This window comes from Coloeus monedula (assembly GCF_965178545.1).
Source record: "Coloeus monedula genome assembly, chromosome: 1".
Taxonomy (NCBI): Eukaryota; Metazoa; Chordata; class Aves; order Passeriformes; family Corvidae; genus Coloeus; species Coloeus monedula.
The window spans coordinates 2575560-2600013 of record NC_138781.1 but is presented as its reverse complement, the minus strand read 5'-3'; the positions used below and the strand labels follow the sequence as shown (position 1 = coordinate 2600013).

The 24454-nt window shown below is 45.0% G+C and overlaps 1 protein-coding gene and 1 long non-coding RNA gene across 8 annotated transcripts in view; both read left to right on the top strand.

Annotated features, from left to right (window-relative positions):
* NKTR (natural killer cell triggering receptor) overlaps window positions 1-11983 on the top strand; it is a 38228-nt gene extending 26245 nt beyond the window's left edge. For 5 of the 7 annotated variants that reach the window (XM_082279786.1, XM_082279789.1, XM_082279787.1 and 2 more), the window contains 6 exons: window positions 2091-2236; window positions 3199-6135; window positions 6795-6890; window positions 7019-7078; window positions 7952-8050; window positions 9757-11983. In XM_082279786.1, coding sequence (XP_082135912.1) covers window positions 2091-2236; window positions 3199-6135; window positions 6795-6890; window positions 7019-7078; window positions 7952-8050; window positions 9757-9835 — 3417 coding nt within the window. In that variant the 3' untranslated portion in view covers window positions 9836-11983. The remainder of the gene's footprint in view (window positions 1-2090; window positions 2237-3198; window positions 6136-6794; window positions 6891-7018; window positions 7079-7951; window positions 8051-9756) is intronic. The other 2 variants (XM_082279792.1, XM_082279788.1) reach the window with 1 other exon arrangement.
* Window positions 11984-17713: 5730 nt separating this feature from the next.
* Window positions 17714-20680, top strand: LOC309570630. The gene is made up of 3 exons (XR_014226262.1): window positions 17714-17818; window positions 18021-18112; window positions 20486-20680. It is a non-coding gene; the product is annotated as an uncharacterized lncRNA (long non-coding RNA).
* Window positions 20681-24454: the final 3774 nt, after the last annotated feature.

Sequence of the window (24454 nt, the reverse complement as noted above, 5' to 3'; positions counted from 1 at the left end):
CAGGTAGTTGATTTTATAACACATTTTTTCCATCCTTCCTGTTCCTGTCTTTTTGCTTAAAGATTGCTTGAGGGGAAAAAAATGCCTAAATCTCAGCTATGAGAAGTCTTCAAATATAAGAATAAAATTATTTCTTTTTAAAGTTGGAAACCATTTCAGTCAGATTCACATCTCTAAAGTAATGGGGAGTGACAAGAGCTTTTACTCTCCACTCCTGGGATTTTCTGGCTGTTTTCTCTGAGCATCAGGACTGTAACACACCAAGCTGTGTCCTGAGTATCTGGAGCCCTTTCTGATGTAAAATTCAAAAGTTTTCCTTTTCTCTGATAATCCACAATCCAGAGCCCAAAATGCTGCATGGCTGTGCTGTTGTTTTTAGTCAGTAGAAAGGGGAGAAAGTAAGAAAATCTTTTTGTATATTTAATTCTGGTTTATTACAAATTTTAGCCTACCATGACTGAGCATATTCTTCACTTCAAGAATCTTTTCCTGGATCAGTTTAGCAGGTGGCATTTGGGTAACCATAAACCAAACCAAGGTTAGGTTTGCTGCCAGAATGTTTCTGCAAGTGGAAGTCCTCAAAAAAAAAGTGTATATACAGATACGAATATATCTGCATCTATTCTAATTAAAAGTTTCATGAGAATGGTTTAAACTGAGACTCCTCTGACCATTATTTCCTTATGTAATGGCCACTGGATTTGGGAAGTACTTTTCCACTGATTCCCATGGTACAATTAATTTAAGCTACAAAATTAGCACCTTTGATGGCTGTAATGTAGACCAGGGTATTGGAGTGTTTGTTTGAGCCCCAACCCTCATTCACCAGCCTGGACATGAAATGGGACAGCTGCCTTTGCATCTGGCAGCTTGGATTTGTCCTGGATACTTGTGGGATCCACTGAAGGAAGGTTTTTAAACGGAATGTTTTGAAATACTCATGTAAACTAAGAGTTGGGGAAAAATCACTTAAAGCTGAATGGAATTGGCTTTTTCCAGGTATTGGGGTTTCTGTCTTGTTTTTCATCATTTTGGCACCCTCTGAGCAAAATTAAGAATGAAAAAAAATGTCATTTAGGGCTGGCAGTTGGAGAAACACATTTTTCTGCCATCTGTAGTAATCTTCATTAGCACGGTTTCTGTCCAGGTGAGGTTCATTGATGTTTTTCAAAATACTTGTTTGTAGGTTCCACGAGACTTCAGGGCATAAAATGTGAGGATTAGGGAGGTCCATGACACCCTTACAGTCTTTGAGGCCATTCTCCTGTAAAAGCTTTTTTTTTTAAGTAGTCACTGCTTCAGCTCAGATGATAAGGAAGCTCTGAGTGGCAGGTTATCTTGATTTTATTTTTTTATATAAGAAGTATGTCTTAAAGCCTTCTGTAATTACCTGGATAAATCAATACATTTATCTTTGTGATTTTGTTCTGGGGGACAGCACTTTTTTCCCCTCATTTTTACTCTAAGTGGCTCAAAATAATTGAGTCAAATCCAGATGTGCTTTTATTGAGTCAAGGAGCATCTGATTTCCTCACAGAATTTACCTAAGTGTGTATCCCACTGGGTAATGGAAAGTAATGAGTTAGCAATACTAGAGTTCTTCTTTCTCTGCTTCACAAGTAGCTCTTGTTGCCTACTTAAATGCTCTGCCTAAGCATAATTTTTAAAATGTGAAGCTTCATTGCTCTTTTGTGAAAGAGTTTGGGGGTTTTTTTGTGATTTTTTTTTTGGTTTGATTTTCTCTTTTTTTAGTTGCTTTAAAGTGACTTAATCTGGATTCCCATTTCTGAAGAGTTGAACAGCAGTAACTTTTGAAATGGGGTTTGTCTTTACTCCTATAAACCATGAAGTCTCTGACTAAAGTGAAACATCTGTGCTTCAGTATGCTGAAAACAAGGGTGGTTATCTGCAGTAATTGTGTTATTCCAAAAGAGCATCCATGGCCTCTTCCTTGATTCTTCCTTTCATGTTCTGAAAAACTGGGTGAGCTGCTGGCCTCTCTCAGGCTTTGCAGCATGCTCTGAGAATGAAAAGATGCAGTAGTTCTGTAAGAAAACACTTCCTGCAGCTGTGTGTGTTTGCTGTCCCAGCGCTATCACACCCCACCGCGATCCCGCTCCTGCTCCGAGTCCGACGATGAGGAGAGCAGCGAGACCCCTCCGCACTGGAAGGAGGAGATGCAGAGACTGCGCACGTACCGAGCGCCCAGCGGGGAGAAGTGGAGCAAAGGGGACAAGTAAGAGCCTTAGCACAGGTTGGAAATATCCTGGCCTTTGACAAACCCTGATTGATTGTGTAGATGTACCACAATGAGAGTACCAGGATGAGAGGAAATGGCCTCAAGTTGTGCCGGGGGAAGTTTCGATTGGATATTAGGAAGTTTTTTTTCCCCAGAAAACACTGGAACAGGCTGTCCAGGGAAATGTGGAGTCATCATCCCTGGAAGTGTTCAGAAAACGTGTGGATGTGGTAGTTGAGGACGTGGTTTTGTGCTGAACAAGGTGGTGGTGCTGATGGTTGGACTTGGTGATCTTTAAGGCCTTTTCCAACCTTCAGGATTCAGTGATTTCCTTATCCTCAAGGTGGATTACATGGTTTCTTTGGAGTGAAACAGTCAAATCCACCAACCCTTTATTGTTTTTAGTTTTTTGTACCTTCAGCAGTTGCAAACTGTGTGATGGATGGAAGTCAGCGCTCCAAAATTTCTGATGACTTGATAATAAATACAAGCTTCAATCAAATTATGAGAGATAAATCTCAAAAGGAATACTGAAAAATACTGTATTTAACCATCAGTGAATAATTGCAAATGTTTCCACTGGTTCTCTTTTGTATACCGATATATATTCAAAAACTTGTATTTAAATGTGGTTTAAGGATCCTGTAGTTGTAGAGATCAAAGTCCTGCAGATTAAGGCAATTAGAACTTTAAATCTCTGTACATGGGTTCTACAGTATGCAAAATTTGCTGGTGTTGGCTCGTTTACTTCTTAGAGAGACATAGCTCTTGATAGTGATGTAATTCTGTATCTTAAACTCAGTGTAAAAACTCAGTCGAAACACAATTATGTGGTACAAAGTGTGTGTGTGTTAGGGTTTATTTAAACTTATTTAAAGTTAAGTTTAAAAAGACTTAATTTATCTGAAGTTTTTTAAAGAATTTGCACTTAGTCTGGGGTTTATTTGTTTGTTTTCCAGGTTGAGTGATCCCTGTACAAGCAGATGGGATGAGAGAAGTGCATCCCGGAGATCCAGGTCTTGGTCACATAACGGTTATGCTGATCTGAGCACTGTGAGATACTCCAGTCATCACAAGAAGCACAGGAAAGAGAAGAAGAAGGTGAAGCATAAAAAGAAATCTAAAAAGCAGAAGCATTTCAAAAAGCACAAGCAAACGAAGAAAAAGAAAACGTCCGCCTCTTCAGATGTAGAATCCTCTCATTCCTTCCACAGGAGGACAAAATCATCTTGTGATCGTGAGAGGAAATCCCGTTCTTCCTCATTGTCTTCCAGACGTTCATCCAGGAGAGACTGGTCTAAATCTGATAAGGAAGACCAGAGCTCGTCGTCTTTATCAAGCAGAGGGTCTCGCTCGTACTACAGGTCCAGATCCAGGTCAAGATCTAAATCAAGATCTTACTCCAGAAGAAGTTCTAGATCAAGATCAGCCTCTAAATCATTGCGTTCTCGAAGTAGATCACGGTCAAGTTCTAATCCCAGGCAGCAAAAAACTGTTCCCAATTCTCCACGAACTGTTTCAGCACGGTTAAATGACACTAAGTTGACCAAGACTGCTGAGCCTGTCCGGGCAGTGATACTGCCCAGTGACAAAGTTATTGTGCCACCAGTTGTCCCAGAAAACCTCCCTGTGATACCCTTAAGTGACAGTCCCCCACCTTCGAGGTGGAAACCTGGGCAGAAACCTTGGAAGCCATCATATGAGCGAATTCAGGAGATGAAAGCTAAAACAACACACTTAATTCCCACCCAAACGAATTACAGTTTAGTGGTCGTCAAGGAGGCCAACACTTCTTCTTCCTATCGCAAGCAGGAGAGGAGCTCTGAGAGCGATCGGAGCGGTTATTCCAAAGGCCGCAGTGACAGGAGCTCGGAGAGCTGGCCGAGGTCAAGGAGCAGGTCCTCTCGGAGCCGGTCATACTCAAGATCTTACACAAGGTCTAGAAGTCCATCGAGCTCTAGGACAAAATCTCCTTCTTCTGGCAGGTCACCGTCCCCGAGTAAATACCGCAGTGACAGGTCAGGGTACAGCGAGTCCACGTCCGACTATTCCCTCAGCGATGAGGACAGGCATAGGAACAAAAGGAAATCCACAGCCAGCGATCCCAAAGCTCGGGGCCTCAAACTGAGGCAGGAAACGAGCTCTGAAAGCACTTTGCCTTACAAGCATCCAAAGGACTACGATGAGTCTTCCCAAGGATTGAAGGAGAGTGACAGTTTGTCATCCTCAGACTTCTCCTCCGACAGCGAACGCTCTGCCAAAGCCAAAGCGGCCCAAGAAAAAGAAGGCCGTTTTCCATTAGAAGGGGATGCTGAGAAACAAGATAAAAATAGCTTAAGTTCTGAGAGAGGGGAGGAGAAAGCCAAGGGTGAGCGGGTTTCTGATCACTCTAAAAAGAAAGCAGCCAAGGAGAAATGCTCGGAGCAACCCAGAGGTGGTGCAAAAACAAAACGCAAATCCTACTCAGGTAGCAAATGGGACTCAGAGTCAAATTCCGAAAGAGGAGCGGCAAGGCATAATAGGGGGGATTCCAGACCCTCCTCTGGTAAAGAAGAAGGAGAGGCCACCTCAGGATCTGACACAGAGCTTAGTGTTACCAAAAGGATAAAAAAACAATCCAATTCCTCAGAGGGCTTTTTGGGTTCTGACTGTGCATGGAAGACAAGCAAACAGTTGTCGTCTTCTGAATCCGAGAGTTCTTGTTCCAGCTCAGCAGACACTCGAGGCAAGTCAAAAAAACACAAACATGGCTTGAAAAAGACCCCTAAAAAATCACATTCCAAAAAAGCCAAAGAAAAATCGAAAGGCAAAAAGGAGAAAAAACACAAAGTCCAGAAAAGAAAAGAAATGTTTCATTGGCAGCCCCCGCTTGAGTTCGGGGAAGAAGAGGACGATGAGATAAGTGAAAAGCCAGTTACCAAGGATGATAAAAAAGAAAAGCAGCTTAGCAGGGACATAAAGGATAAAAAACAAGTTTATGAAAAGGATGAAATAGTCACAGATAAAATGGGAAATGGTGAAAAGTCATGTGTGAATGAAAACCTTTTAGATAAAAACACCACGTGTGGGGCCTCGCCAGATCGCAGCAACCTTAATAAAGAGCCCATTGAAACGAGTACTTCAGCTGGTATTTTAAACTCAGGAATAAACGTGGCTGCCTGCAAGAGTGAGATTAAACAAGCTGAAGAAAATAATCAGAATGGGCTGGAAGATGTTATTCAGACAGATGACAACATGGAGATTTGTACTCCGGATCGTAACTCGCCAGGGAAGGTGGATGTGGACGTTTTGTCTCCTGTCATTCTCACTGCTAAACCTTTAAGTGCTGGTATAAAAAAGGAGTTACAGGTTGAGACTCCTGAGAAAGATCCTGTCAAACTGGGAAACAACATTAGAGACTTTATTAATATTAAAGAAGAAAAAGAAACGGGAAGGCAAGAAGATAACTCTGTCCCTGTGTCTGGTGCTAAAGACTGTAATTTAAAAAGTGAAATTACTGAAAATACACAAAGCAATATGATAGACAATAAATGGAAGCCTTTGCAAGGTGTTGGTAACTTACAACCAGCAACAATTAGTATGACCACAGAGGTTAAAAGTGTAGCATCAGCCCCAGAGCCTAAACCAGCAGGTTTAAGAATTGAAATAAAAGCAAAGAATAAAGTAAGGCCTGGGTCCCTTTTTGATGAAGTGAGGAAAACAGCCCGGCTAAATCGGCGGCCAAGGAACCAGGAAAGTTCCAGTGAGGAGGAATCTCCAAGCAGAGATGACAACAGCGCTTCCAGGAGTCTCAGCAGGTCACGAAGTAAATCTGAGTCTAAATCCAGACACAGAACAAGGTCCATATCCTACAGTCACTCAAGAAGTCGATCCCGAAGTTCTACATATTCGTATAGGTGAGAAGTTTGTGCTGCTCCCACAGCCAGTCCTGAAATGTGAAAGTTTCCAGAACATGAAAGTTCTCATATTTTCGAGGAATGTTTTTCTCTTTAAGGCTGTGTTTTCTGTTTTGAACAGTCCTGTGTCCTAGAGCCACAGAGCAGTTTGGGTTGGAAGGGGCCTTAAAGATCATCCAGTTCCAACCCCTGCCATGGGCAGGGACACCTTCCACTATCCTCCAAGCCCCGTCCAACCTGGGCACTCCCAGGGATCCAGGGGCAGCCACAGCTTTTCTGGGAATCTGTGCCAGGGCCTCCCCACCCTCACAGGGGAGAATTTCTTCCCAGTATCTCATCTCAATCTGTGTCAGTGTGAAGGTATTCCTCTTTGACCTGTCACTCCAGGCCCTTGTCCCCAGTCCCTCTCCAGCTTTTCTGGAGCCCCTTCAGGCCCTGGAAGGGGCTCTGATGTCTCCTGGCTGGACACCCTCAGCTCTCCCAGCCTGGCTCCAGAGCAGAGGGGCTCCAGCCCTTGGATCAACTTAGTGGCTCTATCATTTAGCAAGTATGGAATAAATATTTAGCTAGAAAGCTAAAGATCCATAGCTTCTTTTGGTTCTCATTTTCTGCTGTTCTTCTCCTCAGTTATGTTCTCTCTTGGTGTTCCTTGGTTGCAGATCCAGGAGCTACTCCAGGAGCCGCAGCCGGGGCTGGTACAGCAGAGATCGCTCCAGAAGCCGGAGTAGTTCCTACCACAGTTACAAGAGTCGTAGGTGAGTTCTTCCAGCTGCAGATGGTGCCAATTGTGTTCTCCTCCTCTTGCTCCCCCTCTCCCCCTGCTCTCTTTAGCACTTTTGGCTTTTGTTGACTAAAAACCCCTCTGTGCTTTTGTTTCTGTCAGTCGGAGCTATAGCAGGAGTCGATCCAGGAGCAGTTCCTATGGTCACCACAGTCGATCCAGGTATGGATTGTCCTTTTATACAACCTCTGCAAGAAATGTGCTACCCATCAAATCATCTTAGTATTAGTGTACTTCTGTTTATCTCTCTTTAAAATAGAGTTTAATACAGAATTATTGTATATGATGCTATTATATGTCGTGCAGACTACATATTTTATTGCATATGCTATCATATAAATGCATATATAAATACATATTTATTTATAAAAATATTTTTTAAGATTACTTTTATCTCATAGAATCCCAGAATGGTTTGGGTTAGAAAGGACCTTAAAGATGATCCAGTTCCAACTGCCTGCCATGGGCAGGGACACCTTTCCCTAGACCAGGTTGCTCCAAGCCCTGTCCAGCCTTGCCTTGGACACTTCCAGAGATCTGTTATTATAATATCATGATTATAATATAATTATTATTATATTAATATCCTGATGGCAACTTGAATCAAAGCAAAAATCAACACAAGACACTTCAAAAAGCTGAAAATAACCAAACCATCCTGGCATTACAGTTACAGGTACAAATTTGCTCGTGTTTTTTTAAATAAAATTGAGTTATAAATGGAATTGCTTTGCTTGTTTTCAGAAGTAGCAGCAAACAAGAATTTTACTGCATCTGCGAAAAAGAGAAAAAGCACAAAACTTTATAGATGCTTAGTATGTCTTTCTTTGTCTTTAGTAAAATTTGAGATTTTTACTGTTATTTTGAAGGTGGTTGTTATGTTGAAACCTTTATAAAATGTTCGCCACATCCTTGAGAGTAATTTCTATACAGCCCCTCATCTCTCTTCTATAAATATACTTCAAACCAGCATTTAAAATAGCATTTGAGACCAGAAACTCTGAATTCACAATTACTTTTTCCCCCCCTTTAAAGCAGGTCCTACAGCTATGACAGTTACTACAGCAGGAGTCGGAGCAGGAGCAAGAGGAGCGACAGCTACCGGAGATCTCGGAGTTACGACCGGAGATCCAGGTGGGTCTGACCCCGCTTTGGTGCACAAGGGTTTGCTGAACACAAGCAGAGGATGTTTAACAAGGCCAGTGTGCTGGTTTTTCCCCATAAGAATAAGAACTACACGTGGCAAAAGTAAAAATTTAAACCAAATTCTAATTAAAATCAGAGCGTGTGTGTGAGCAAGGAAGTTGGAAGTTCTGACATTCTAAATATGAGGATGGGGAAGCAACCAGGATAAGGAAAGGTTGATTTCCAGTTCATTGTATGCATGCATTCAAAATTAGCACATTTTCCCAGGGAAATGGTGAAGTCCCCATCCATTGAAGTGTTAAAAACTTGTGGAAATGGCATTGAGGACATGGTTTAATAGTGAAGACAGTGGGGCTGCGTTAACCGTTGGACTTGGTGATTTCAAAGGTCTTTGCCAACCTATGATTTGGGGTTTTTTAATAATATCAAGTGTTTCTTAAAACCCACATAGCTCTTAAGATTTAAATCAAGTGCTCTGCTACGGATTAAAAGCTGCCTGGTATGCAGGGAATTCCACTGGCTGGTAAATTCTTTTTGGTTACACTGCAGAAGTGGATTTAAAACAATCTGGAAGGGAAATTAAAAGTTTTGCTGCAATCCAGATTTCATTTTTAACTTCCTAGAATGTATTTTGAATGAATATTTTTACCTGCAAATCTGTTGAGTTCAGAATAAATTTTATTCTCCTCAGTCCAGGGGATTTATATAAATGTAAGTGAGCACATGTCACAGAGATCATAGATATGGAGAGTTGGAGATACATTTAATATCACTGATGATTTGTTTTATACCTTTTAATATGCCCCCTATTAGTCATAAATCACACAGGTCTCTAAAACTACTGTACATTTTCATCCTCTCCTCATAAGAATTTTTTCACAGCTTTATACCAACTCTTAATGGACTTCACTCTCACCCAATTGCACAAAACAGCTTTCATCTTGTGTTCGAGGGAAAATTAATGAAATTAATGAAGAATGTGGAAATAAACTCAAAAAACCATTGCTTTATTATGTTGGGAAGCTTCAGAGAAACAGCGTGGGATTAGGAAATGCTCACCTTTCACTTACAAAGCTTCCCTTACAGGCAGGAGGCTGGAAAATCTCTCAAAGCTTATTCTGTGTAATTTGAACGTGTCCTGTGGCTTGTTTGAAACCATCTGGGCTCTGTGTTGACATTTGGCCAGGTGCTGAGCTTGGAATTCATCTGGAGGAGCCAAAACATTTTAAGTACAATTTCCACACTGCAGACACGCAAACACACCTCTGTTGTGGTTATGGGGCCTAATTTTTAAGACCGTCCTTCAAACAAGAAAATAAAATACATAGCTCGAGGATTTGTGAAATTATCTTAGTTGAGAAATGCTTGCAGTATAAAATTACACTTGTTAGAATACACTTCTCAGTCAGCTCAGTTAGCATTTATAAAAACATTAATTTTGGATGGTTTTTAGCTGTAGCAGAGAAAGCAAGAAGTTACCAACAGTTCGAGTTGAGTTATGCAGCTTTCGTCATGTGAAGTTAATGGTTATTTCAATTTTGAGTATCCTTTAATAACTACATTAGTTATAAGAAATATCACCCCGTATGTTTTCTTATCTGTATCTGTCTTGCCAATTTTTTTACGTGGTGCAATTTTTAAGTTTGAGGCTCAAACTGCATCTTTGAGGCATTTAAATTTTTTTTATCCTGCAGGTCCTACGGCTCCGACAGCGACAGCGATCGCAGCTACTCCAACAACAGGAGCCCCAGTGAGAGCAGCAGATACAGCTGAGAACGTTCCTTTGAGGATGGAAACTGTATTCCAGAATTTTTTCAGTGTTATATTCAAAAAAACTGTTCTGACAGTGTCACAAGTGAAGGTTGTTTGCTGATTTCACTGAAACTTCCCCGTTTAACAGTGAACTCAACTCTCTTGCCTACAGAGAGAAGGACTGAGCTCAACAGCTGATATTATTTTTTATTTTTTTTATGACAAATGCAACTTTTACAGACTAATAATAAAAAAAAACCGTTGGATTTCCTTGAATCAGCTTTTCCAAGCCATGAATAACACTTAGGTGAATTGCTGGCACCACTTTTTGGGTGCAGCAGTCAGGACTGTCTTCAAGTCTGTTTATAAACACCTTAGAAAAGATATGTTAGCAACTATGAAACTGTGAAGTCAATTTCTTATAAAGGCTGCCATTTCTAGTTGATGAAAATGCTTTTTTATTGCTGGAAGCTGTTTCCATGCTGTCTTGATTGTTGATTATTGCATTCTATACAGGATATAGGCGAGGAAAACAAAGCCTGCCACTCTGTCTTAATCCCTCCTGAACTGTGATGTTCCGGAATTCTGCTGGAAAAGGTGAGATGATGCACAGTGGGAATTGTCAAACTGACAAGCAGTGAGCAAAAGTGTGATGAATGAGTTTGGAGCTGAATATCCAACTTGTCTAAACTTTTTATGTTTAAAAGATGAATTTTGTGATAAACAGCAACGTCCTTCAGACACTAAAGAAGTGTTTCTGAACACTTCCTGACTTTGATTTCAGTTCCTATTTCAGTGCTTGGCATCCTCCAGCACATTTGGAACGTTGTAAACCATGAGTGTGTCATGAGTTTATCCAAAGCACTCTTTAAAAGCTGACATGATGGTAAGTTTTTGAGAAAACCAGCCAGAAAGGTTCCTTTATAAAACGTTTGTAGCTGTATCCCACTCACCATAGGGAATACCAGATACTGATACTGCAGATACTGAACTATATCTTGGTAAAGCAGGACTACAGAAATACTGGGATGCCTCCTGAAAAGCATGGACAATACTTTCCAAGTAAAGTTTAATACCAAAAACGACTCTTGTGTTACAGGTAAATGGTTTGCAAAAAAATAAATAGATTCAAGCTGAAGACCATTGAGTAATTCTTGCGATATTCTGATTGAGTTGATTTAAAATAATTTGTAAAGTTTTTTTGGGGGGGTTTAGAAAGTTGGGTACTGAGGACCAGAATTTTTAATGGCATAATGTAACCTGAAAATTGGGGTCTGTAGAGACAAAACAAATGAGGTTTGATTAGAGCTAACGAGCACTGTTGTACCATAACAGTTTCCATTACTGATTTTCTGTAATGTCTGGAGATGCTTTCATTTTCTCATTTTCAAATGTTGGAAGTTATTTTTCTTAATCTCATCAGGACCCAGTAGCTTTGAAAATTAAAAGTGGTAATTTCTCGCTTAGGCATCAATTCGTTCTCTCTTTGATTGAATTAAGCTCTCCCGAGTTAGATGATTTTTTTTGGTACACTTGTGAAACATGGAAAGCAAGTTCAAAGGGAGATGGTGATGAGTCCCTCCATTTCTGTCCACCCACAGCACGTTCCTGAAACTGAATTGGCCGTGGAGTTTTTCCACTTTTCTAGCAGTACCCAAAACTCTCCTCTTACCCCTTTCCTACACTTAGAGTTTAGTGACAAAGTGTGTGCACGCAACCTTCCCGCCCTTTAGCATTAAATACATTTAATACCCAAGTCAGGAGACGCTTACAGACATATTTCTAACAGCAGCAGCCATCTCAGAGTCCTGAACAAATATTTCAGTGGTATTTGTTGTAGTTTCATCATTTTCAGTACATTTGTAACTTGTTTTTCTCTTACTAAGAAAATAGAACTAGAGAGTTCATGGTGTAACAAAATCTACAATTGTAGCCATTATACTCTATACCTATTAGTGAAAATATTGCTCCAGAATCAGATTTTTATTGTGGTTTCAGATGTGGTTTGACTCTTTAAGGCCAGGAAAAGATAATAGAAAGATGGTCAAATAATGAACTGTAGTTATCAAAAATTACTGCACTGTCACTAAAGTCTTTCATATCTTTAGTCAAAGGTTTATAAAGAAATTCCATCACTTAGAGAATGGTTGGGAAGGGGTTGAGGGAAGGGTTGGGGGTATTTTTACTTAGTGAATTCTGTTAAATTGTGCTTCAGATAGAAAATGTCCCCCTGAGCTGGTTTTCTAACGCTGCTCTATGTTTTTGCAATTTTGTTATTCCAAAGTAGTTGCTGTTTGTAAAATAAACTTTTGTACATATCTGCAAATGCTGTTTTCTCTACATCTGGAAAAATCTGTGGTGCTGCTTGAAGGAAACAGGCAGGAATATTAAAAATACACTTTCAGTATCCACGTTTGTCCCTTGCAAGACTCAGACACAAAGTTGCTTTTCCTTTTCCTGACCTACATAGGGGAATGATTCTCAGCAAGACTCTGGGTTTACATAACAGTCATTGGAGGAACAAATATTTTGAAATTTCCAAGTGATTTGATGTCTCGCTGTTTCCTCGAGATCTATAAAAGGTTCCTCTCCTTGGTGAAGAGAAACACTTAACAGATCTCCACGGAAATCTGGGAATGGGCTGAGCTTATCGACTCTGCTAAACCTTCTTTCCCAAATACACATTCCTACATCACTGCCTTAGCATATTGGAAATGTGGTATTAGTCCATGGCAGCAGATGTAGTGGCTTGCAGACTGATCCATTAGTCTTTCAGACCTTCTGTTCCACAGAAGCTGGATTTCAGTGGAATTACTGGCTTTGCTGTGAGGGAAAGATGAACTGCTTTGGTCTGAGGTGAAAAGGATGAGGGAAAGGTGGTTCCTTGTCTTCGGTGTGGTCTGGATAACCTGACACTTCCTGACCTTGGAGGGGGAATGGCACCACCACAGAGATCAGATAGAAGAGTGAAGTATTGGACAAGCTCCTGTGTCCTAGGGCAGCACAAACCAGCTGCTTATCATGGAATGACTTGGTTGGAAGAGACCTTAAAAGGGACCTTAAAGCCCATCCAGGGCCACCCCCTGCCATGGGCACGAACACCTTCCACTATCCCAGGCTGCTCCACGCCCTGTCCAACCTGGCCTTGGCCACTTCCAGGGATCCAGGGGTAGCCACAGCTTCTCTGGGACTCTTGTGCCAGTGCAGAGAAAATTAGGAATTTCTTCCCAATGTCTCATCTAACCCCTTCCTCTTTCAGCGGGAAGCCATTCCCTGTGTCCTGTCCCTCCATCCCTTGTCCAAAGTCCTTCTCCAGCTCTCCTGGAGCCCCTTTAGGCCCTGCAAGGAGCTCTGAGCTCTCCCTGGAGCCTTCCCTTCTCCAGGGGAACATTCCCAGTTCTCCCAGCCTGGCTCCAGAGCAGAGGGGCTCCAGCCCTTGGAACAATCCCGTGGCCGCCTCTGGACCATCTCCAGCAGCTCCAGGTCCCTCCTGTGCTGATGACCCCAGAGCTGGACACAGCACTGCAGGGTGGGGTCAAGGGGCAGGATCCCGTCCCTAACAGGATGTTTAAGGGTAGTCACCAACCTTTCTTTAAGAACACAATGTTTTTAATGCTTCCAGAGCCTATTCCCTGCAGGAGTCAATCCTGGGGATCCCAGGGCTGCTCTCAGGTGCTGCTGCCATGGAGGTCACGCTGTCACCTTGAGCCAGCGCCGACAGCAGGGCTGGAGCAGTGCCTGGTAAAAATAGAGTGGTGACACCCAGGCATGGACTGCTTGTGATTAAAACAGATCTGAAATCCTGCAATGAAGTGAAGTTAGTGCTCAATTAGGAGTGATTTCATCCAAAAAAAAAAAAAGTTCTAAGCGAGGTTTGGTGTGCAGGTCTGGGGTTGTTTTGGGAATAGGTTATCCCCAGGATGTAGTGGAGTGGCTCTGTCTCCAGTTGCAGGTGAGTGCCTTGTCTAAAATAAGACAATATTAAATGAACCATCTTCTTTTCCAACAGCTGCTTACAAAGCACAGCTTTACAAAGCCACAGCATAAACACACTTTCTCTACACTATCTCTGTGCCAAGAGATTTCCTTCCCTCTCTGTCACTTCCAAACAAGGGTTGCTTGTGTCCTTGAACTCAAGGGGAAGGAGCATTCCCAGTGCTCTTCCCAATGATCCCTGGGTCTGTGGCAGTGGATTAAATTTCTGTTCTGGCTTTGTGTGGTTCCTGATGATCCCACTCACAGTTCAAAGCAGAGCATGGTGTTTGGATGACCTTGAGCTGCACCCTGGAATCCCATCTGGTGTCATTCCCAAATGGAACGCTGCCTGGGATTTAAATCAGGAGGAGATCAAGCTCTGCATGCCCCACCCCTGCTTCACATCCATGTAAATAATTCTTTTTTAGGTGGTGGTGAAACAGGAATGATTTTCCACCTGGTACATTAAAAGTGCTTACGAATCATCTGAACAATTAAAGGGACCCAGGCCTGAATTTCATCATAGCCATGTAACCCCTGGGAAGCAGATGGGGTTGCGTGTGTGAAATCAGCGGAGCTGTGGCAGCTTTGGGGAGGTTTTTAATGAAGGTAATAAATTTGTGCATGGTGGATGCATGAAGAAGGGATTGGCATTAATTTGGGATTAATTGATGTTTATGCTGTGTGTCTGTCCTTGCAAGAATGGAGTGCAGCTCAAGGAAAGTGATGTCCTTATCCCAGGAATGGTCTGACTTTGCACCTGGAATTTTGTATGCAATGTTGGGCCCCTCAAGACACGAAACATTGAGGAGCTGGAGCGTGTCCAGAGAAGGGAACGGAGCTGGGAAGGGGCTGGAGCCCCAGGAGCAGCTGAGGGAGCTGGAAAGGGGCTCAGGCTGGAGCAAAGGAGGCTCAGGGGGGACCTTGTGGCTCTGCACAAGTCCCTGACAGGAGGGGGCAGCCGGGGGGGTCGGGCTCTGCTCCCAGGGAACAGGGACAGGAGAGAGGGAACGGCCTCAGGCTGGGCCAGGGGAGGTGTAGATTGGATATCAGGGAAAATTTCTTCATGGAAAGAGTTTTCAGGCATTGGAACAGGCTGCCCAGGGAAGAGCTGGAATCACCAATCCTGGAAGTGCTCAAAAGCTGTGTGGATGTGGCACCTGGGACAGGGTTTGTGGTGAACACGGCAGTGCTGGGGTAATGGTTGGACTCGATCTCTGAGCTCTTTTCCAAGCTTAAGGATTCTGGGATTCTGACACGGAGAGTTCTGAGCTCAACACAGCTTGTGAACACTTGTAGCTCCCACCCTGCCATTATGTTCCAGTCCTGGCCTCAGGCTGCAAAACTCCTTAATTAATTCCTTCACTCAGACAGGAAGGGGCTGCCCTCCCTCTTGGGGTTTCTGTTTCTTCCGGCTCATGGTGCACCCTGTGAGGGAGGATGAGGAAGATCCTTCCCCTCTCCTTGGTGCCTTGGCCACCCACTCAGGCAGCATCCGCATAACTTTACCCCAATGAATTCTGGCAAATGAAAAAGCATGAGGAGGGTTGGGAAGGTGCTCGTGAAGGGGAGAGAGCAGGGATTGCTGCAGTTGCACGCTGGCTCTTGGCAATGTGAGATGAATCAATCAGCAGAGCTTCATGGGCCTGCAGAAGCAGGATGTTTGAGAAAGAATGAACCCATTCCATCGAGAGCAATGCAAGTTTGGCATAAAGAACTATTTATTTTTTCGAAATAGTCTGCGTAGTAGCAATGTCAATTTTACATATTTATACCCACTGCCACTTCATCTCCCTTATTCCCAGTGTCTCCCCTGGAGGGGGACTGATCAGTCCCTGTGGTGTCCCATGATCGGGGCTGCCCAGGGGCCTCCCTGTGAGCTGCTGGTGTCACCCGGAGTCACTGGCACAGAGCAGCTGCTGCTCCCCAGTGGTATCGCTGTTTGGCACCCAGGAAAGGCTGCAAGGGCTGTGATTGTTCAGCCTGGAGGAGAGCAGCTCCAGGGTGAGCTCATTGTGGCCTCCCAGTGCCTGGAGGAGCTACAGGAAAGATGGAGAGAGAGTTTTCAAGGGTCTGCAGTGACAGGACAAGGGGGAATGGCTTCAAACTGACAGAGAATAGGTTTAGATTGGATATTAGGAATAAAGTCTTGGCTGTGAGGGTGGCGAGGCACTGGAACAAGTTTCCCAGAGCAGCTGTGGCTGCTCCTGGATCCCTGGCAGCGTCCAAGGCCAGGCTGGACGGGGCCTGGAGCAGTCTGGGATTAGTGGAAGGTGTCCCTGCCCATGGCAGGGGGTGGAACAAGATGATCTTTAAGGGCCCTTCCAAGCCAAACCATTCCATGATTCTGTGATGATTTTAGGGAGCATGTTAGAAATCTCCTATTCCACACAGACCTACAGGTTCTTCACCTCTGGCTAAACAGGAATCACCCTCAGCCCATGGGCTCTTGATCCCTCGGCCTTATCTCTCCTTTCTTCAAAGATCAGATCTTTCCCTCATGACAAAAACTTGTTCATTTTAAGCACAAAAAAAGCTCAAGAGAGAGGGAGGATACCAAGGACTCGATGTTCTCATCTGTGGGAAGCAGGGCTGGTGAGTGGGAGCCCTTCCAGAGACTTTTGAGGTGGATGTTGGTTTCTCTGTGCCACCAAAGCCACCGAATATCATCTGGGACCATTCTCTGCTCCTGAGAGCTCACGAGTTTCTGTGAAGATGTGATTCCCTTCTGGGCTTGGCAGGGTTGGTTATTACAGAAATGAGAGCTGTCTAAGGAAAATTTGGTCAACAGTAGGGAGTCTGGGAATATGAGCTCACATCATCTCAAACCCAGGCTGCCTCATTGTGCCTCTGGTGTGATTTTTGATTTCATGAGTGTAGCAATACACCTCTCTTCTTTTCTTTCCATTAAACCAGGAGGGAAAACAAATCAAAAAAACCAAAATTGTTTTATCAAAACTGCTGTCTGTAACCAAAATCACATATTGGTGGAGAAACCCAGCTTTAGCAATGGATTTCCTACTGCCTTTCTGCAGGAAGCTGCATAGATTCCATGCTCATCTTTCATTTCCATGAATAGCTCTGAGCTGACACCTTTCACAAGGAGTTTGTGCCAGAGAACATGGCAAAAAGGGACCTTTGCAGCTCTGCACAGTTTCCTCCTGTGCAGAATCAGGAGCAGCTCCAGCTGTATAAATCCCAGCAGTTCTTGTCCAACCAACCTACAAAAAATGTTCAGGGCTGATATTGAGCAGTTGAATTGCCAGCACCAAAATTGCCTGAACTATGCACTCTGTAAAAAAAAAAAAAAAAAAAACAAAAAAACAAACCAAGACAAACCCCCCCACTTTTTTTTTTTTTTTTTTTTTGGTTGTCTAAATTAAATCTCCTTTTCTGTTGCATAGAACCATCACTGCTGGTCACAGAGGAAGAGAATGACTTTTTTCCTTCTAATAAAATCATAGAATCCCAAATAGATTTGGGTTGGAAGCCACATTAAAGCTCATCCAGTTGCACCCCCTGCCACGTCAGGGACACCTTCCACTGTCCCAGGCTGCTCCAAGCCCTGTCCAACCTGGCCTTGGACACTGCCAGGGATCCAGGGGCAGCCACAGCTTCTCTGGAAATTCTATTCCAACCCCTCAGCACCATCACAGGGAAGAATTCCTTCCCAATATCCCATCTAGCCCTGCCCTCTGGCAGTGTGAATCCATTCCCCCTTGTCCTGTCACTCCAGGCCCGTGTAAATATTTAAATAGAAGGGAAAAGACCACCTTAAATATTTGTTAAAGGTCTGAGGCAGCAAGGTAGCTCTTGCCCAAACCTGGTCTTCTCTGCAATAAAAAACTTTGAATATTTTGAGGGAGCTTGAGGGGGTTTTGGAGTTTAGGTGAGTTTGTTTTGATTTCTTTTTTTTTTTTTTCCAGCTTCTGTGATTGACCAACTCCACCCCCAGCCCACAACCTTCCCAGATCCCCATATCCATGCAGACAACACACTCCAGGCGAGGATCCATGGAGCCACACGGATGTAAATCACCTCTCCACGTGTCCTGCAGGCAACATTCACCTGCCCTTGCCTGTGGTTTGCTGCTTTTCCCTCAGAATAAAGAGGGCTGCTCATCCCTGCTCCCCCATTCCCTTCCCAGGCCGTGCTCTGCAGCCCAGCTCCTCTTACACAAGCAGCATTTTCCCTTTGTTTCTCCTAAATTACAGACTAGTTTTTTTTCCAGGCTAATTCTCTACTGCATCAAGATTGTTTTGAAGTCCCAACCCGTCCTCCCGAGCGCTCCGAGTCCCTCCCGGCTTGGTATCATTTGCAGCTGTAAGAAGCAAATTTTCTATTCATGCAAGTAATTATTAAAAAAATATTTTGAGCAGTACCAGGCCTGGGACAGATCCCCAGGGAGTCCCAGGCTGTGTATCTCCTCGCTGTCCCGGCGGATCATAAATAACTCCTGGAGCAATGTTCCCTCCTTCCAGCACTGCTTTCCTTCGGCTTCTTGTCATCTGTCCCTGCCATCTTCCCTCTTCCAGCTGTGCTGGAGCTGCAGGGATGTGAGCAGGAGCTGGCTGGCGTCTTAATTTAATTTGAACTTCAGCTTGCCTGACTGGAGCTTCTGGATCTGGGTCTTACAAAACTGAAGGTGCCCATGTCTTGTTTTCCACGTCTGCCCTCAGAGCCCATGTTTCCAAACCCCCCTGTGAATTTATCCTTGAAAAACTGAGCTTTCCACCCTGAGACGCCTCTTTGAGGCCTTCACTTCACCCCTGTGTCCTTAGGGTCACAGAATCATGGAATAACTTGGGTTGGAAGGGACCCTAAAAGGTCATCTCCTCCAGCTCCCTGCCATGGGCAGGGAACCTTCTCTGCTGAATATTTCAGCACAAATACCAGCTGTTAAAGGGGGGTTTGGGGCACTAATATAAATCAGACTAATTCTGTGAGATCTTCATGCTGGATTTTTTCTTGTTTTGATTTTTTTGTTTGGTTTTTGTTTGTTTTTGTTTGTTTGTTTGTTTGGGGCATTATTTAGCATGGCTTTGGCCAGGGGAGGAAAATTCACTGGATATTTCCTATATATGAATGTTTACAGAGTAAGATGGTTTCTTGTTTTTCACGTTGCCAATTTCACAGAATCCCAGAATGGTTTGGGTTGGAAGGGACCTTAAAAACCACCCCAATTCCCACCCCTTGCCATGGGCAGGGACACCTTCCTCTATCCCAGGCTGCTCCAAGCCTCATCCAACCTGGCCTTGGGCACTTCCAGGGATCCAGGGGCAGCCACAGCTTCTCTGGATACTCCTGTTATGATGGAAAGTTCCCTGTGGATTCCAGGGACCTAAAAGCCAGAGGGGAGTGAAGGGGCTGTGAAATTACTGCTGTTCATATGTATCTGCTTTGCAACTCCAGCATTTCCCCAGCAGCCTTAAAAATCAGGATTATCTGAAGAAAAAAAGTAAGAATCTGGTTTGTTCTAAGAAAATAAGTAAAAGGCAGGACTGATAATGGGGGGTTTGAAAGGTGGGGCTTCATTTTGCAGTGCTGCATCCCCAAACAGAAACTCCTATTTGGGGCAGTCTCCCCAACTCCCTGGAGACTCTCTTGAATATAAATGCATCCCCGGGTATTTCCTGTAATTCTTGATAATTATTTCAATCAAGGTATCAATTTATAACTTCCTGACTAATGAAAAGCTGCTTCTTACCACATTCTCCTTTGATATGCAAAGCTGCCTTTGAGCTGCCAGCCCCGTGCTGGGCAGACCATGCAGCTTCCACACCTGGCAAACCCAGGGGTGACACCAACGCCCTTCGGAGCTGTCACAGGAATTCCATCCTTAACTTTGCACAGGAATACGCTCTGGAACCATTTAATGCATGTTTGGGCTGTGTATTGGATGAGGGATGAACTTTATTGCTCCTAACTGGTGGAGTCTGCAGGTGGTGAGCAGTGATCCGAGTGCATCTCGCTGCGTTTGGGAGAGTCTGGTCCAGTAACTGCCCCCTTTTTCTGTGAGTTTATCAAACCTGTTGGTCTTTTCCAGCAGCAAAAGGAGGTAACATTCCAAGACCAGCTTTGGAGCAACCTGGTCTAGTGGGAGGTGTCCCCACCCACAGCAAGGGGGTGGAATGGGATGAGCTTTAAGGACTCTTCCAACCCAAACCATAGGATTCCACGATCTCTGTAATTTGATCAATAATCTTACATTCACTGACCTCATCACCTTCAGGATTTGCTGCCCCTGGTTCATAAGCTCCCAAGAGCCTTCCCTTCTCCAGGATGAACAATCCTGAGCTGCCATCTCACCTTGTGAAGCAGCTGCCCCACCCCAGTGGTCATTTAATTGTTCTTGCTTCTTCTCCAACACCACCACTCTCCTCTTGGAGATCGAAACGAGGATGCATCAGGGTTTCCTGCAGCAGCAAAGTGATACCTTGAGCATTGGATGTACTCAGGAAGGGCTGAGAAGTAACAGCTTCTTGTCTCTTTTTAGCTGCCACCTTGAACACACCTTGGCCACACGCTGGGCCAGTGGCTTCTGGGGGCAGTCAAAGATCTCAGCTCATGGTGCCCGTTCCAGCCTTGGCGTAGCACGAGAATTGTTCAAATCCTTGTCCTCCAGATGCTTTATTCTGTGTATTCCTGTACCAAAGCTCATTTGAAACTTTCTTCTCTGCTTCTCCATTTTTTAAGAGCCTTTCGGAGTTTCTTGCCATCAGTGATGCCCTCAGAAGAGCTCTCATGCAGAAAGGGAGATGTGGGGCTGCTCTTGCTCCTCCAGGCTGTGGGTGAGGATGTTGAAAAACCCTGGACTCGATCTCTGCTGTACCACACCATGGACTCATTTCCATCCTGAGAAATGACCACTGAAACCTCTCACTTTCTTTCTTTTTCACCGGTTTTCAAGCAACAAAAGGACTTTTTCTCCAGTCCTGTGGCAACATGGTTTCTTTAATTGTATTGTGAAGGGCTTTAAAAAAAAAAAAAAAAAAAAGAGAAATATGTAAAATCCTGTGGTTTTCCCACCTAGATCACAGAATCCATGCACTTTATCAGGAAAAGGGTAAATTTTACTGAATTTACTTTTGTCCAGTGCCCTGAACATCACAGGGGTTAAATTGTTCATGCAGGAAAGCAGTAGCCAATAATGGCTGGAGAAGGGCCTGGTGGGAGAATAAAAATATTTCTTTCCCCAAAACGTTAAACTGCCAAGTCAAGTTGTTAATAGAGATTGTTTCTCCAACACAACAGCAGTGAGGACAACTTGGCTTGGGCTGCTTGGCTTGGCTTGGCTTGGCTTGGCTTGCTCGGTGCTTGCAGAGCACAGACCTTCGTCATAAAACCTGTTCTTAAATAATCCTCAAAAAAAGCCTTTTTCCACCCAAAACGAAGACCTGCCAATGCTCTGCTGTAACTCATCCAAAGGGATGAGCAGAGCCAGCTCCAAAAGCAGGGTCATGGCAGCTGCTCCATGATCTCCTCCCTCATAACACATTTAGGTGACCCACCTGCCCCATCCCTGGAAGTGTCCAAGGCCAGGTTGGACGGGATGTGGAGCAACCTGGGATAGTGGAAGGTGTCCCTGTCCATGGCAGGGGGAGGGAAATGAATGATCTTTAAGGTTCCTTCCAACCCAAACCATTCTAGGATTGCATGAAAACATCCCCCAAGGCCCCAGTTCTAACGAGTCTCGCTGCTAACGAGTCAATGTCTGCCAACATCACCACAGCCAGGGATGTGCAGACACTGAAGCCACGCTGAGTCAGGCAGAATGAAGGGACACAGCACAGCCTCACCTGGCTCCAGTTTTGGTACCCAAGAAGTGCTTCTTGAAGTCCAACAGCTGGGCAGATATGTGGGCTATGATGGATACAGCTCCAGAGTGGGCCAGGAACCTGCTCCAGTGTGGGCTCGCTCCCCCACAGATCCACAGGTCCTGCCAGGACTCTGCTCCAGCGAGGACATCCTTTCCACAGGGTCACAAGGTGCTTTGGGCATCCCCCAGCTCCAGCGTGGTCTCCTCCATGTGCTGCAGGTGGGTCTGTGGGCTGCAGGGGCACAGCTGCCTCTCCACGGGCTGCACCATGGAATCTCTGGAGAATCTCAGTTCTGGTGCCTGGAGCAGCTCCTGCCCCTCCTCTCGCACTGACCCAGGGGTCTGCAGGGCTGTTCTCTCTCATATCCTCTCTCCTCTCTCTGTCTGCAGCTGCACAGGGTCTTTTCCCACTTCCTAAATCTGTTTTCCCCAGAGGTGCTGCCACCATCTCTGATGGGCTCGGCCTTGGACAGCGCTGGGTCAGTCCTGGAGCTGGTTGGAATTGGCTCTGCTGGACACAAGGGAGGCTTCCAGCAGCTTCTCACAGAAGCCACCCCAGGAGCCCCTCACTACCAAAGCCTGGCCACCAAACCAAATTCACTCCTGCAAGAATTTTTTCATTAGTTCTTGGATTTTCTCATCGCTGTACTATAACTCAAAGGTTAAAACTTCCCAATATTGATGTTACCAAATATAAAATTAAACCTGATGATTACAAAATTGGTAGAAAAAAAGGCCTAGAATACAATATGAGCTCCTCTGGGAAATAAAACCTGGCTGCTGCCAGATCCAGAAGATACCTGTGGGTGGAAAAATTCTTGGGTGCACGAAAAATACAGAGAATACAAATCCAGTGGGGTTTCTATGGGTCAGGGTCTTTCTTGCAGTGTGGATTCTCCTCCCTGCCTCAGCCAAGCAGAGAGGAAAAGCTACTCCTGGTGAAAATACCACCTGCCATGGCATAGTGACTTCTGCAGCTTCGGGAGGTGCTGGTTCCCTCCCAGGCAGCGAGATTCCGGGTCAGCTGGGGCCGGGATTTGCAGTGGTGGATGGATGGTCTTGGCACATGACGTGTGCTTGGGAGTGGAGTAACAACACCTTCCCTGCTTGGATCACAGCCCTTCCACGGCCCAGGGCAGGATGAACACCGGCCCAGGGCAGGATGAACACCGGCCCAGGGCAGGATAAACACCGGCCCAGCTGCTGCTTTGCTGCCTGCAGGAGGGGGAACAGCTCAGGGGGCTTCACCCACCTCCCCAGCCAACCCTTCTGAACCTGCTCCTCACCCCGTGAAGGGAGGGTGTCGCCTGGATTCAGCCAGTCCTGCTGGGTCATCGCTTTTCTTTTTAAATGTCTTTTTTTTTTTTTCACCCCCCCCCCCCAGTTTGGAGGCAGAAGGCAGACCTCAAAGAGGAGAAAAAAAAAAAAAAAAAAGGGAAAAAAGAAGAGAAGAATCGGGGTCAACACGAGCAGCAGTATTTCAGTCGTCCTTTGAGAGCTTGTCTATATTCACTGTGGGTGTTCTCCCTGCAAACACTGAGCGGGAGATGTTTTCCCTTAGTAGGGCAGGATCCTGTGCTCGGCCCTCCTTGCCTGGCCATAAAAGGGCAGCGTTTTCTGCAGGACCCCCTGATCCTCGGAAAGCTGACGGGTTTTTGGGAAGGGGCCTGCCCCGGCACTGCTTGCTTTGGACCTTGCAACCCTCGTGTTAGTGTTGTTTTGGCTCGTTCTTTTCTTGTGCCTTTTGTTTTGTCTCTTTCCTCCTCCTGCTCCTCTCAGGAGGCTGGAGGGGGAGAGGCCGGAGAGCCTCCAGGAATGTTCTTGCTTCCCCTATTTTTTTATTCTTTCTCTCTCCCTCCCTTGGCCTGATTTGATCCCTTCTTTTCCATGATCCTGCTCAGAAAACCAGCTGCTGAATGAAAACCGCTGGCCAAGCTCAGGACACATCCCTAAAGGGCTGCCATGTCCTCAGCCTCCATCTTGTGTCCCTTGGGAATCTGGAGGGCTCTTCCCTCCTTCTCTGGCCAAGCCTGTGGGTGCCCTGACCCACTGAGGAAAGGTGGACACCACAGAACCTCCTCTCACCATCTCCTGCAGCACTTCTCCGTGGGAATTCCAGCCCACAGGAGATGCTCAGCAGAGCACAGCTGTTGAAGCAGGGAATGCCAGGCAGGCAGAGCCAGCAAGAGGACATGGTTCCACCTTGGAATTCGTCGTTCCAGGTCCACTTGGCTCTTCACAGAATCATTTCGGTTGGAAAAGACCCTCAGGATCACCAAGTCCAACCATTAACTGCCGAGCACTGCCACATGCACCACTAAACCTTGTACCCAGGTGCCACATCTACACATCTTAAACACCTCCAGGTTCTTCTGGGGTTCCTCACAAACCCCAAAATCTCTGAGCTGTTACAGGGTCTCAGCTTTCTTCCTGTCCCTTGTCCTTGGTGACACTTCCTTTGGAGAAGTCCGGAACTATGGAAATGCAAATGGAAGTAGCAGGGATCAGTTAAACCAAGGAAATAGGAACCTCTCCTGCTTTCCCTAAACATTTTCCTCAGTGTTGTTGTGGCTGATCTTTCATTTAAGACCCTCTGTGACCTTGTGGTTGCCATCTCATGGCCTGGGGAGAGAAAGGAAGAGGTAAAGCTTCAGGAAATGTCCCTTTTGTGGCCACCACACTGCTGGAAAGTCCCAGGAAGGTGACCCAACCCTTCTCCTGTGTCAACAAGCCTTGCTCCATGTGCTACTTGTTAGCAGTTTCTCCAGAACTTTGCCTTCCTGGAGAACCTGTTCCCTGACAGTGACTGAACTGAGCTCTGGACCTTCAGATCCCTCTGTGGACCC